Here is a 15211-nt window from a genome sequence, read left to right as displayed (position 1 = left end):
AAAATGCACTGAGTGGGATTTGCATGCTGTTGAAAGCCATGTGTTCAGTCCCAGCAATCTGCTGAATCTCTCGACTCCTCTTCTGATCGGCGGCAGGGGTCCACTGATAAACACCTGAGCATTCACAGAGCTGACCGTGTTTAGCAGACCAGTAAAGTCCCGTTTCAGCACTTCAGACTGTTGCTTCACAACATCATTCGACCCAATGTGCAATACCACATTTTTCACATTTGGGTGTGCAGTCACAATATCCAGGATTCTTTCTGCCAGATCAGAGACCATATCTTTGGGAAAACAGAGTACTTTGATGTCTTTACTCCACATGCTTTTCACATCTTTAACAGCAGCATCACCCACAATCAGAGTTTGAGTTTGAGGCCCAGTTGTTAGCTTTCCCTGTAGCCTTTTACCTTCAGAGTTGCTTTTGGTTCTTACCCTGCTGTGTGAAGAGTTGAGATTATCCAGGGCATCAGATCGAGATCCAGGGTCCTGCAACAGTGGAGCAAATCTGTTCTCCAGTTGCAAACTTCTTTGTTGGGGAGGTTTGTTACTCATCCTTCCTTTCACAGTTGTCCACGGTTGGACCTTACTTTGTACAGGGGTTGATGAGGCACTATGCTCGGATGCTAATGCAGGCCAGCCGGTCGCATCATATATCTGAGGGTGCTGGGTTCTGCCTGTAAGTTTTCCTCCCATTTCCCAGGGACATGATTTACGCTTTGGCTTTGCACCAAGAGCGTTCCAGGGAGGACTACTAGACGATTTATTGCCCTCTTGATTCTTGGTGGTCTTGTTGGTGCTAATTAGCTTTCTATTAGCCTGTTCCAGTTCACTGTTTTGAGTCAGTGGTAGAGTGGTTTCATTCCCACATAGTCCATTCACCTCCGCATTCACTTTGAGCCGGTTAATCTTTGTTTCCAGCACTGCTATCTTCTGTAGAAGTTTGTAGTAGTCATCCGTGGAGAAGGGAGGCATCTTGCTGCTGATTAGCTCTAGCCAAGCACCTCGCTCCCGTTCACTATAGTACAGGCTTGTGCTGCTGATAGGCCACGCTCACAAAGTAAAACAGTTTTTAAAATAGTGGTAGCCTTCAGTTTCTTTCATAAATTAAACTCCCAGTGATTTGTAAGTATCCAGGACCCGTTTTCCAAAAATTTAGTAGCGAAAGATAAGCATAGCAATGATAAAAAGAAAGCAAAGCGAAGAGCAACTCAGCGAAGCGTCTGCACAGGAGGAAGAGCAGGAGACACTCAGTAAGCAGCACAGTCCTGCACTGAGCTAACAGCAACAACTTTAACTAGTTCTTGTCCTGCCGATATGATGTCAACACCGATTTGTTGTTCACAATGTAGCATTATCGGGGACAAAATAGGGTGCGTCCCCTGGACGTGTCGAGGTGAGTTTACTGTGTCCCAAACACATTTTCTATCGTCCCCGGGACAACTTGATGCCGTTAATCACGACTCGAGCCATGACGGGACCTGTGGTACTGTATTGGTTCATGTGACATCCCTAATCCCTCTCGCACAATTTGACCAACCAGTCAAGCATTTAGATGATTAACTCCTGAAAGGAAGTCTCTAGATTTGGAGATTTGGGCTAGTGCACATCTCATTAAATGCTGAGATGTTAATTGTTTTAGTATATACTGTATTACCCAGTCCATTACACTATAAATCAGAACTGACAATCCAACAATTAAAACTAAATATTTTTAACCTGTCCAGTCATGGTTAGATTTTGATTTTGGTTCAATTTCTGGCTGTCCAATCATAGACCATGTGATAAACAGGAAGGTAATCCAGGCGCTCCAAAATCTTCGAACAAGTAACAACGAGGAAGGAAATTTAGGCTTTATTATAGTGGCTAAATCATTACAAAAGCCAACATGTCTCGACCACTGTGGGTCTTCGTCAGGGCATTTAACAAACAGACAACTGGCGTGACCATGTGCTTTCATCTTCCATTTGTATGTCACTGTTGTAATGGATGATTATTTTCTGCATGTATTTATTTTCTTTAATAGTTAACTTTGCACCTTATTCACAGTTAACAGCTTGCCATGTTGCTTATGCTCCCGTAGGAAGGGACAGCTCATCACCAGCGACTGTAATGAACGGGATGAAAGTTGTTAAACTGTCAATACCAACGTTAGACACTGTAAGTATAAATTAGACAATCTGCTTCAGTGTGTTGATTAAAACAAGTACATAGAAATGGTTGGGGTGCTACCATGGAAGTTGAAATCTACATCAGTTATGGTCGTGAGAGTCCAAACAACAACAACATATTTCTTTATTTCCTGTTGTAGGAAACTGCTGCTCACACACTCAAGTCGTCTCCTTCACCACCTTTGGTCAAGGTGAAAGATGAGCCTATAGACGAAGAGTATGAACAAGCTCTAATATCGTCTGTATCTACAGCAAATGTGAAAGATGAGCCCAATACTGCAAAGGTGGGACACACACACACACACACACACACACACACACACACACACACACACAAACACAGTCAGATGGCAGTTTGACATCAGGTCTCATGTTTGAATGACGTCAAAAGTCACGACGACAATCTCACTAGGTCTGATCTAACATTTATTATAAATACAGACTGTATAACGTTACTCTCACTGTAATAAATGTATTATCTAATTTTCAGTTCTTATGCGCAAAGAAAATATCAGTTTATTAAAGGGAAAATTCTGCACCTTTTCATATAATGTCCAATCAGTGTTGATGGTAAATGTAGTCCTCAATGCGTACTATATTGACTGAGAAAGCTGAGTTCTCCTGCTCGTAGAGCTGTACCGACAGTGCCTACATGTACCAGGATGCATTGCGCGCAAGCTACTTACGCCCAGCCAAAACATAGTGTACTTATGCAGGTAACAGAATAAAAACACTGAGGCTCCGTAGTCCGAACCAGCGTGAACCAAGACGGCAAATTTTCCACTTTGTCAACGGCAGCACATTGTAGCTCCACTCCTTCCATTTTTACCTTTCACAATAAAAGCCCAACTTAAATTCACTCAGCATTTCGCTAAGAAGCAACTCAATGAAACTGCTTACAATAGCATTAGGTGACAAAAATACTCACTCGGTCTTCTGCCTTCTCGGCCAGTTCATCTTCGGGATCCTGAAGGTCTTCAGCACACCTCTGTCCATTTGAGGAGTAAAACTCTCATGCATAGTAACTAGGGGTGGAACGGTTCACAAAATTCACGGTTCGGTTCATATCATGGTTTTGGGGTCACGGTTTCCGGTTCGGTACATTTATGTTACAGCGAAGAGGTCACAAATGTTTGCATTAACAAAAGTATGGCTTACATAAGGAACATAAACACTGCTTCATTGTCAAATCTTAATTGAAAGAATAGGTCATTAGTGCAAACAAAAAATGCAGCTTTGTTATTTTCATATAAATATGATGTAATTATAGACTGAAGGCCATCAACATAAATTGAAGCATACTTTTTTTCGTCATTTTCATGGTAACACTAAATCCGTAATGCTCCCATACAGCGGAGCAAAACGATGTTGGTGGATCCTCTAACTGTACTTTAACGTGTCCACTCGTCATATCTTTGGGGTACAACACATGTGCAGCAAAATCTGGTCTGCACTCGCCGAAATTGAGCCAATAGCAACGCACGACCGCAGCTTCAGTTACACTGCACATGTGTTAATCCCCGTACCTCAAGACCCATATCCACCCGTGTCCCAGCCTCCTTCAATAGGCCTTGATTTCTAAAAGAAATACACAATCGGCCTCATAACTTATTTCAAATGAACCGAACAATTCATACACGTCCCGAACCGTGACTAGCGAACCGAACGGTTCGGATTTTTTACCTGAACCGTTCCATCCTTAAGAGTAACGCCCACACTCTCAGGGTGATGTCGCCGACTGCATCCAACATGGATTGACCACGCTGACATTCCTTACAGCAGAATGATTCCATTTGTGTTGGCCAGTGCAGAGAGGTTAAAGAAACCCCTCTTACAACCACAGCAATAATCTGACCAAAACTCTCGCCTTATATTTCCATTCAACTGTGTGGATTAATATTTGGCTCCAGGTGCCAACACTAAAAGATACACTGAAAACAAAATTGTAAAAAAGACAAAAAGAAGTTTCCAAAAAAGCTTTAAATTAAAGTAACATATATGCAATATTCATCATTTTTTGTTTTAGTAACTTCAAACGTGACTTTGTTGTGAACAAACATGGTGGACGACGGGCAGGAAGAATTAGCGATGTTTGTTTTTGCACGACTTTGTACTGAAAATTCATTAAATAAACTCTTATTTTATTATTAAGTTGGTCCTCCATTTCAGAGCTCCATCTTATTATTACAACTTTATGCTTTGCATTGTCATTAGCACATGCATTAGCCGCGGCCGCCATGACGTCGGTGGTTGTCCTTCCTTCTTCAGTCAGCTTGGTTCTCAATTGGCTGTCGTTCTTTCCCACGTGACTGCATTAATCGGCTGCGCTCGGTGTTCCACATACGCAACAGGATATCTGATCGTAAATATTGAACATGTTTAATATTGACTATTTGAGATCGGTGCGGCCGGGATGGACTTCTGAGCCGTTCGGGGATGTATAAAACACTCTTAACATACCTCGCATCACAGGAATATCTGAAGAGATAATCTTTAGAACCATCAAAAAAGCTGTGCTTTGCTGACGATTACCAGGTGGGGGGGGGATCGGGCTCAAAATTGGCTTGAATCTCCTGTAGTGTGTGACAGGCATTAGGGAACGGTGCTCACACTATTCAAAGACAACATTCGTGAATGTCTAGTCCTTGAATATGATATCCATAAAAAAGTCCTTGAATCAGGATTTGATGGATCCAGGATCACTGGACCACCACTGACCCCTGTCTCCCCGTTCTGTTATTGACAGGAGGACTTGAGGATTGGATCGGTCTTCTCTGTGACCCCAGCTGTCGAAACACAGACGCTTCCCCTTGTCAGTCCCTCATCATTGCAGATGTCCTGCTCCCACTGCAAGAAGAACCTGATGAAAGGACAGACAGCTTTCCAGAGGAAGGGCTCCCCAGCACTCTTCTGCTCCACCGCCTGCCTCACCACATCTCTTCCCACATCCAAAGGAGTTACTAAGATCTGCCACAACTGTCAAAAGTGAGTTCAACAGGAAACTGTGTCATCTTTCCAAATGTACGACTATTCTGAGACGATTAAGATAATGAGTAATTGACTGTATAACTGTAGATAAACCTAATCATCATGATCAAAGATCATGACCCAAATAAACTATTACTGAATTTGGATCTCTTATTGATGTTATCCCAGGTTGATATTTCGGCCTCAGGATGTCATTCTGGCTCCAGATGCTAAAGGCACCATGAAGGAATTCTGCAGCCAGAACTGCCTGACCTCCTTCAACTACAAAAGGAGCACCTCCAAATACCGGATCTCTGCCACCACAACCACCACAAAAACACCACAACCAATAGCACCACAGTCACTCTGCAGCATGTGCACCAGATACTGCGTTGTAAGTCAAACAGACGAGGGCTGCAATTCCCGATTATTTCCGTTAGTGATTAATCTGTCAATTATTTTCTGGATTAATTGGTTAGTATGATTTGTGCATATTTTTTATGCTAAATGCAGTAGGCTATCTGTGAGAGTTTCTGGACAATATGTGTATTTAATACTCTTATCAACATGGGAGTGGACAAATATGCTTGCTTTATGCAAATGTATTTATTATAGGAAATCAATTAACAACACAAAACAATGACAGATATTGTCCAGAAACCCTCACAGGTACTGCATTTAGCATAAAACAATATGCTCCAATCATAACATGGCAAACTGCAGCCCAACAGGCAACAACAGCTGTCAGTGTGTCAGTGTGCTGACTTGACTATGACTTGCCCCAAACTGCATGTGATTATCATAAAGTGGGCATGTCTGTAAAGGGGAGACTTTTGGGGACCTATAGAACCCATTTACATTCACATATCTGGAGGTCAGAGGTCAAGGGACCCCTTTGAAAATGCCAGTTTTTTCTCACCAGAATTTATCATAAGTTTGGAGAGTTATTTATCCTCCTTTCCGACAAGCTAGTACAACATGGTTGGAACCAATGGATCGCTTAGGTTTTGTAGTTTCATATGAGTTCCCCCTAACTTTAAAACTCTGCCTGCTACAACCTAAAGATCACCTTAATGTGTTAAAGAAATGACTGGCGTTGAAACTAAATTTACGTTAACGCGTTATTATTGCATTAACTATTCTTCAGTCTTTTGTTTTGTCTGACCAACACTAAAATACCTGAAGATTTTCAGTTTACAATGGTATGAAACATGGAAAAGCAGGATGTCCTCACATTAGACAAGCTGGAACCAGGGAATGTGCGACAGTTTTGCTTGAAGAATTATTGAAACGAGTAATTGATTATCAAAATAATTGCCTCTCTCTGTCGATCGACTTATTATTTCAGCTCTAAAACAGAATCTAAAAGCATGGAAATGATCATATCTTTTCCTTCTTCCCTTACGAGTATCCAATATCACAATAATTGTAAACCCAGTTATATACTTAATTTGTAAATCTATTACAAACTGTGTGCTACTTACAGACAGTAAATCAAATCTAAATGTTTAACTTAATTTAAGATTTGTATTCAATAAAAATCATCTGATGCATCAGAATTCCTTTTTCCTGGGCGGAATGATTCAGTAAAGACTTTTTCTTGTACTAGTCCTGCATTGTTATATCACAGTATATACAGAATTCAACAGTACAGTAGTAGTAAACAGAACCTTTTACCTCGCTGCCCTTGTAAACTACACTTTAAGTGAAACGATCGATCTCTGAACTAATATACACTGTTCTTTTGTCAACCCTCCTGCAGAGTAAACATGAGGTGATTCTGAGCGGTGCTGTCCACAAGATCTGCAGCGACGCCTGCTTTAACCGTTTCCGTACAGTAAACAACCTGACTATGGCCGGCTGTGCGAACTGCGGCTCCTACTGCCACAACAAACCGCTCATGCTGAAGATGGACGACAGCAACAAAACTCTGTGCAACGCAGAGTGTCTGGCCAAGTACAAAGAGGTATGGAAAGTTAAAAAAAACAAAACAACACTAACAGGAATTTGATTGGGTCAGACTGGTGCTGATGACACCCGGCGTACTATATGTCATAAAACATGAAAATATTCACAACAATAGTCATCAGGCAAGTTATTTCTGTTGTGATGTGCCTTAAGCCATGCACACGTAAGGAGCAGTTCCACGGTCTGATTTTCCACATGGGAGACTTTTGGGGACCTATAGAACCCATTTACATTCACCTACCTTGAGGTCAGAGGTCAACGGGACCCCTTTGAAAATGTCCATGCCAGTTTTTCCTCGCCAACATTTTGCATAACTTTGGAGCGTTATTTAGCGTTCTTCCCGACAAGCTAACATGACACATGACTTTGTTAATGCGTTAAAGAAATTAGTGGTGTTGTTATCGCATTAACTTTGACAGCCCTAAACAATATACAACATACACAACCATGTGGCACTAATGACAGTGATGAGTGGATTATTCTTCCACTGGCATGTAAGTCTATCAAAACATCACAACAATGCACGATACTCTCCGCAGTATTTAACAATAAATAAATAAATGTACATTACTGGAGTAATATCTTAGATGTTTTGGCTCAAACTGTAGTCTGGGCTGAGACTGTGCTGTGATATAAAACTGAACTTCGCTGCAGAACAGACTCCATATTGTCTGCATCTTCCACACATCTGCGGCTCCACATTATGCCTCCACGCCAGTGTGTATATATATATATATATGTTTTCGTGGTTGTCCGTCCTTACCATTATCCTGAGCGGGATACCTCAAACGTCCACCTGGACTCAAGGATGAACTGATTAGATTTTGGTGGCCAAAGGTCAAACACGTTTTTGGCCATAACTCAAGAATTCATATGCTAATTATGACAATTTCACACAAATATCTAACCAGATATGTAAACTACATCTTGACTGGTTGGTGGAGGCATACAACCGTGAAGTGGTAATTCATAGCAGAATTGCTGGACGATACCGACCAGTGGGTTCCGGGCCGGTCACCTGATCCCGTTGCACGATTTGGTCTTGCAGAATTAAGATTGTGCAAGATTATTAAAAAGTGCACCGTGTCTGCACAGCTCAACACAACTGTCTTTTTTTTTTAATCTCATAATAGAATACGAAGATAACCAAGCCTTGTACGATGTGCCGCACTACCCGGTTGCTGGTAGAAATGGTTGACAACAAAAACAGCGATGACTCTGTGAACCTATTCTGTAGCAGCAGCTGTGTGATGGCATTCAAGGTCCAGACTGTCAGTGCATCAGGTACAGGCTGTTTTCATGACTGATTTTTGATGTTGGCATTTCATAATTTACTGTTGGACATGTACTTTTCTTTATCATATTTTTAATCAAACTTTTTATCTGTTCCATAGGTGCTCGGTTGAGTTGTGATAGTTGTGGGAAAACCACCGTACCGGCCTACCATCTGGCCATGTCAGATACCTCCATCAGGAACTTCTGCGCTCTGCCTTGTGTCATGGCTTTTCAGGTAATGAGGTCTACTGACTGTAAGGGTCAGGTTATGCTCCATCGAAACTAATTCATAAAACGTGTTGTCAGACCATGTTGGAAATCAAAAGTGTTTTTACCTGATCCGAATAGTTCAATTTGGGGGATAATGACGCACATTATTCAGTCTCTCCTGGAAGGCATTCATAGAGTTGGCCTCTATGGCTCCTTCCTCCACACAGCTGGCCACGCATGGCGTGAAGTGGGTGTTAATGTCGGCTTTGAAATGCTTTTGAAATGGACGGACACGGGCCTTTACAGGTTTCCTACGCAGTAAGGGAAAGTATGGAATTTGATTTTAGTCATTTCCAGGTCTGGATAAGTATCGAAAAAAGAAAATAAGGAAAGGACAGAAAAGTATTTCTGTTTCCAGACTATTGCCCCCCCCCCCCCCCATTCTGTTTTATAAAATATATAATTCAGAATTTCTAAAAATACATTGATCATACAAGCAGAGTGTTTTTCATGGCGTTTGGAGCAGCCAGTCCAGCCATAATGTTTACTGCTGTGTGAGAGAGTGGGCACGAGCGAGCTTGATGTCATCAAAAGCAAGGCAAGAAGAACGCTATGGTTTTCAATTGAACGCACACTCTAACACAGAGCTGCCTCTACGCCTGTACATCACGGCACGTCTATATAGGCAAACTAGGCAATTGCCTAGGTTGGCACTTTGGTAAGGGCAGTGAAATGTGGGCCAACTATTCATTATGAGCAAAATAACAATAATAACACAATACTGAGAGTAACCAAAAACTGCAGCCAGACAGCACAGAGCGGAACGCTGCCTGTCAGACTGGGCCAATCTATTACTTTCAATATTTAGGGGGGATTACGAGCGGCCCCTCCTAATTTGGTCTAATCCTGATTTTGAGTGAAATCTGATTGTTTCAGTCATTTTCATTGTGAACGTGTCAAACTGTGACTAGTGTTCCAGCTCACCTCAGCTTGCCTGGCCGGTCTTGTTTTGATTCAGTGGCGACGTGCTGATACAAACTGAGGAGGTGTCATCCACTATGAAGTGCCTTGAAGGTCTTCAGTATCATCGGATTCTCTTTACACACCACAAAAACTGCATTAGTGTTAAAATTACTGCCCAAAATATTTCGGCTCGCACCTCTAGCAAATCCAGCTCAAATCAAAGTGGTATATTTGTTATAAAGTTGTAATCCTTTGTGGAGAATATATGTTTAGTGTTGCACTAGAACGTGTTCCTTGTTCACAGTGGTTTTCACTCACCTGTAATGTTTTTCTGTGCCATAGGACAAGTTCAAGAAGTCCCAGAAACAGGTGAATGTTTTTACCAAGTTGCCAATCGGATCCACCCAAATCCAGACCGTCACTACGACCCAAACTCTGCATGAGGCCCCCAAAGGACCACTGAGACTGAACTGCCCCCAGTGTACCCGCAACATCGCTTTTAAACCTGAACTCCTACAGATCAAGGTAACGTGCGTGCGTGCGTGTTTTAAAATGGGAGTTCATTTTAGTGTGGGTTCTTATATTCCCAAGACAGACAGCCAGATTTTTACATACAGTGTTGCATAGGAATATTTTTTTTAATGCATTGATCTGGGTGACTGATGACCACAGATTTCAGTCTTTTTTTTTAGTGGGCAGTATTTCTATTGATACAACAGGAAAGTAGATAGACACAGCAGAGAAAGGTACATAATGCCCCAAGAAAAAGTCTGTTGGATAACAGAAACACCTGTTTGTATAATGTAGTACAGTTCAACAGCACCACAAACGGCAACCTTCAAAATTATCATAAAGTTGAATCAACACCTTCATGAAGGGAGTTTTTATTGCAGGACTTTTGTATTAGACTGTATTAGTTTTAGCTAGGTGTCCATAATAAACTGGCAACTGAATGTCTTTCCATCGTTGCCCATGATGTTTTCACAGTACACCAACCTTTATCAAGTTGGAGACAGGCATTCAGTGTCTGTCTTTAATATTAAAATATTAGAAAACAAGAACTAATAAACTAGAGAATTTAATCATATGAAGATTTTTTTGCACCTAAATTATGTGCTGGTGCACCTAAATGAGTGCAACCAATGTAAAAAGTTAGTCTGGAGCCCTGCATACTGACATTTCTGTGTACGGGTGATGTAATGTTTATACCTGTTTATACCTCTGTGTGTGCAGGACAAGGTAGTTTTCTTGTGTAGCGTGGACTGTGCTCATGAGTTCAAGAAAGACAACTATGTGACGAGCCTGTGTGAATACTGTAAGATTGAAAAGATCACCAGAGAGGCCAAGAGAATTAACAACCGAGACTGCTTCTTCTGCAGCGACGGTAAGGAGACCGATGGAAATGTATACATATGAAAAAAACACAATCACACACACACCATCAAAGCGTATCAATATTTATAGCACTGTGTGTCAAGTAGTTCTAGTCATAAATAAGAAACAAAAATGTATTAAAAAAATGAATGAATGAATTAATTTAGATAAATTGTGAAAGTGTATAAGGGTTTAGAACATTATGATGGAAGTATCTGATGTCCATGCCCATGCTCTAGTATGTCTCATAAGTTGTTGCTCTAGGTCTCTAGTTTGATCCATCCATCCTCTGAATGCTCTAGGTCTCTAGTTTGTGGCTGTAACGTTTCATGTGGCTGTGATTATCCTAAAGGTCATTTTATACAGTGAGGTCAAGTTTAAAAACATGGTCTTACTATAATGAAATGGCTACTATGGGGACTAACATCATCACACATGAATACAGTTGGGCTCAGTGGATCCACAAGAGTCTCAGCTTTACAGCGATACCCAAGTTATGTAATTCCAAGACTGTTTATGAACCCCAGTATGCAGAAATATTCAAATACACCATTTTAGTATAGGCAAAAATAACACAATTGTACTGCATGTAAAAAACGATGTGTGATTATCATAAAGTGGGCATGTCTGTAAAGGGTAGACTCGTTGGTACCCATAGAACCCATTTGTATTCACATATCTGGAGGTCAGAGGTCAAGGGACCCCTTTTGAAAATCGACATGCCAGTTTTTCCTCACCAAAATTTAGCACAACTTTGGAGCGTTGTTTAGCTTTCTTCCCGACAAGCTAGCATGACATGGTTTGGAACAAAACTTAGGTATTCATACGATACCAGCATCTTCACTCGAGCTTGAAATCTGAGCCTTTTACAGCCTCTGAAAGACAGAATTGCGGCCGGGCCGGCCAGCGTGCCATCAGTGTGTTAAGGGATTAAACTGCACACTTGTGTCTTTAAGGTGTGAAACTTATGCATAGTATCCCTGAGCCTCTCCTCTCTTTCCTCCCAGGCTGTAAGCTCCTCTTTAGACACGACCTGACTAAAAACTGGGGGAAGCACTGTCAATCCTGCGTCTACTGCCACAGTATGTCCAAGAAGCTGGTGACGGCACAGTACGGAGGCTCGACGGAGGAGTTCTGCTCTGAGGAGTGCAGGTCCAAATACACCATGCTCTTCTGCCATGTAAGCAAGCCTCAGTGCAGTTATTAAAACCACAGACTAAAAAAAAACAATGGTGATGATTATCTAAATGTTAACTCACTGTTTTCTCTCAGGTTGCAAAGTGTGACACCTGCGGCCACAAAGGGAAACTGAAGCAGAGTCTCCCCATGCTGGGAGAAGTCAAACACTTCTGTGATCTGAGTTGTCTGCTACAGTTCTGCTGTGATATAGTGGCCACGCAGGGCGAGGTCATCAGAGGTGTGTGTTATTGTTGCCATTTCAAGTTCTATTTTCCTACATTGTGGTTTTTAATTCTGACTTCTTAACCCTTGTGAATCCCTTTTAAAACAGTTGCTCTGATGTCCTTACAGGACAAAAATTTGTCAAAACACTAGGGCTGGGACGATACACCCATCTCTCGATTCAATACTTGGGTATTACGATTTATTGCAATTTTTTTTTAACACTAGATAATGGGAAAAAGTTGGCACACACACACACACATATATACATATCCCCCCCTGCAGCTCGGGGGGGGGGAACGGGAACGACATGTAGCGTCAGCACATTTTCCCATATGACACTATGGATTAAGAGTTTTTTTCAACCATATTGTTGGTCTTTCTTACAGTCATTGTCAGGCATTATTTATTAAGTTTTTTCCAGCAATTCAAAAATCAAAGAATAAAGATATTTCCCTCATAAATTAGTGGTATTTGACATGTAATGTTTTGTACTTCTGGTGAATATAATATAATCCAATCAATCTTATTTCCATATATGTATTTTGTACATACAGTTCCCTTTGTTAACACCTTATTTTGAAAACTGGACGTAGTCACACGTGTATACTTCCTCTAACTTCTCCAAGGTGGTCTCTAGCTCTCCCGTCAGCTCCGTTCTCTTTATTCATCCATGGTCAGCTCCATCGGGGCCGTTTGAATACATTTAACATAAATGTCAGTATATGGGTGCTCTACAGTTGTAGTGTCGGCCCATTTGACCACGGAGATGAGAGTGGCGGCTGGTTCGACCACACGTTACCGCCATACGATAACGTTTCCTGTCCGTGACAGAGTTAGCATTCAGCTTTAGCCATATTTAGCTCTGCTTTTCCTGTCAATGTGTGAACCCCAAAGTGTTTCCATACTTTACTGGATGTGTAGTGTTTACCACTTTGGATTTAAACTGTGAGGGTGCAGGTCGTATCCATGCACACACTCAGCCGTTTTCTACTTTGTTGTTTCGTCCGGCTGCGATTTGTTTTGGTTGACGGATATGCAACGGATTTTACGTCACGTTACTCAGACTACAACAATAAAAGCGGTAACTTTCTTCTACATCCGTGTAGACTCAAATGAAGCAAATATATATTGATTGTCGCATTAAAAAATCGATTTCAAAATCGTTAAAAAAAAAATTGCGATACATAGGTGAATGGATTTTAACCCAGCGATGCTCCTAGTGGAGACCAGGAGAATAGCACGTATTTGCCTCATTGGACTAACGGGAGGAAATGGCTCAATCTGTGGAAAAATATTACAAACTACAATTTTGAAACCAGGGCTCTAGATTGAAAGCCTGATATAATAGAATGAATGATTTTATGATGTAATGGCCATGGGATAAAAAATTGTTGTTTTAATGGGTTTCAATGGGGATATTTTTGTCCTTAGGGGTCTGAGTGGCTGTATTCTGGCTACACAGTTTATTATAGACTAATTATATGAGCTGAGGTTGAACTTCCAAAATAAAAAAACCTCTCACCCTTGCCAAAATCTATGCCGTGCATTAACACAGCCAAAATGATCTGAAAATTAAAAAGCCAGAAATGTCTCTGGTGATGCACATGGGTCAAGTAAAATGTTCTGAAATCGATTGGTGATCTTGTTGGTGTTTTCTTGGATCTGCAGGTACAGGGGAGGCCACACCTGTCATCGCCAACGTCATCTCGCTTGCTTCCGACAGAGCTGCCCCGCAAGGTACACAACAACACACAAATACAGGCATTTATGGACTATATGTCAAACATAAGAGAGAAATACCTGCTGTATGCTCATTCAGTCAGTTGACAGTGTTGATTGTGAAGGTTTCTTACTTTGTTTCCGCAGGCGCGGTCTTTCAAACAAAGAACTATGGACATGTAAGTTGTCATATGTTAAATCTATTTTATATACAGTAAAATTCAATTATATATATATATACAGGTGACAAATGAAAGGAAAACCATGCATAACTGAGTGGAGAAACCAAACAGGTGTAGATGTTTCCATACAGGTGTGCTCTATGATACAGTTAAGCAATCAAAGCAATGCAAATTTATTTGTGTAGCACCTTTTAACAACAAAGCAATTTAAAGTGCTTTACATGAGACAAAAAGATCAGATAAACACACAAAAGGCAGTACAAAAACAAAACCGAGGGTGAAAATAAGATTGAATAAAACAGATTAAACAGGAGAGTAAAACTTATAGTGCAGTGCAAGATAACGTTGAGGCAAAAGGATTCTGTGTGATGTGTCTAACAACACTGAGGAGGCACAGTTAAGCTCAGTTTTTGGATCAAGATGACGAGGAAAAGTGACGTGCTGTGGCCTGCACAGAACATTTCAGCTCGTCAAATCTGCATCAATAAAACAATGAAACTTTGATTCACTATCAGTCTGTACACACTCATGTCTTTGGTGCAGTTGGTGCCTTTAGAGACTGCCATTTGTGAAGATCTGTGCTGTGGCTGCCATAAGCTCATTATTAGTCTATTATTTGATGTTTATTAATTCTGGAGTTGTTACTATTTATGTCCTTTGTCTGACCTTCAGATCAGTATTCAGACTGATCCTGGCCCCAAAATCCTGAAGAACAAGGCTGTTCTCTGCAGACCGCTAGTGCAGAACAAAGGGGTTTCCTGTCGAACACAGACAGTTGATGTCGGAGCACAGACAGGTAAAAGCAACACCCAGACAACAGTGTTTCTATGGTAACATCTCTCCTCTACAGTCGGACTAACGAGAAGAAGAATTCAAAAATAATTATTTGGCAAATGCTTTGGAAATGCAGTGTCCACTGCAAGCATATGTTTGATCAGTATTTTAATGGGAATTTCTTGTTGCCTATGCCCTTGTTTA

The 15211-nt window shown here is 41.2% G+C and overlaps 1 protein-coding gene across 4 annotated transcripts in view; it reads left to right on the top strand.

Annotated features, from left to right (window-relative positions):
- LOC141753959 (zinc finger MYM-type protein 4-like) overlaps window positions 1-15211 on the top strand; it is a 42081-nt gene that overhangs the window by 17316 nt on the left and 9554 nt on the right. For all 4 annotated transcript variants that reach the window (XM_074612669.1, XM_074612668.1, XM_074612670.1 and 1 more), the window contains exons 4-17: window positions 2084-2160; window positions 2312-2455; window positions 4918-5156; window positions 5328-5532; window positions 6901-7104; window positions 8240-8390; window positions 8501-8616; window positions 9897-10079; window positions 10788-10938; window positions 11936-12108; window positions 12201-12345; window positions 14001-14069; window positions 14199-14230; window positions 14906-15029. In XM_074612669.1, the coding sequence (XP_074468770.1) occupies window positions 2084-2160; window positions 2312-2455; window positions 4918-5156; window positions 5328-5532; window positions 6901-7104; window positions 8240-8390; window positions 8501-8616; window positions 9897-10079; window positions 10788-10938; window positions 11936-12108; window positions 12201-12345; window positions 14001-14069; window positions 14199-14230; window positions 14906-15029 (2013 nt within the window). The remainder of the gene's footprint in view (window positions 1-2083; window positions 2161-2311; window positions 2456-4917; window positions 5157-5327; window positions 5533-6900; window positions 7105-8239; window positions 8391-8500; window positions 8617-9896; window positions 10080-10787; window positions 10939-11935; window positions 12109-12200; window positions 12346-14000; window positions 14070-14198; window positions 14231-14905; window positions 15030-15211) is intronic.

Source organism: Sebastes fasciatus, chromosome 17, assembly GCF_043250625.1.
Source record: "Sebastes fasciatus isolate fSebFas1 chromosome 17, fSebFas1.pri, whole genome shotgun sequence".
Lineage (NCBI taxonomy): Eukaryota > Metazoa > Chordata > Actinopteri > Perciformes > Sebastidae > Sebastes > Sebastes fasciatus.
Note: the sequence above shows the minus strand (reverse complement) of the source record. Positions and strands in the feature narration are given on the sequence as shown.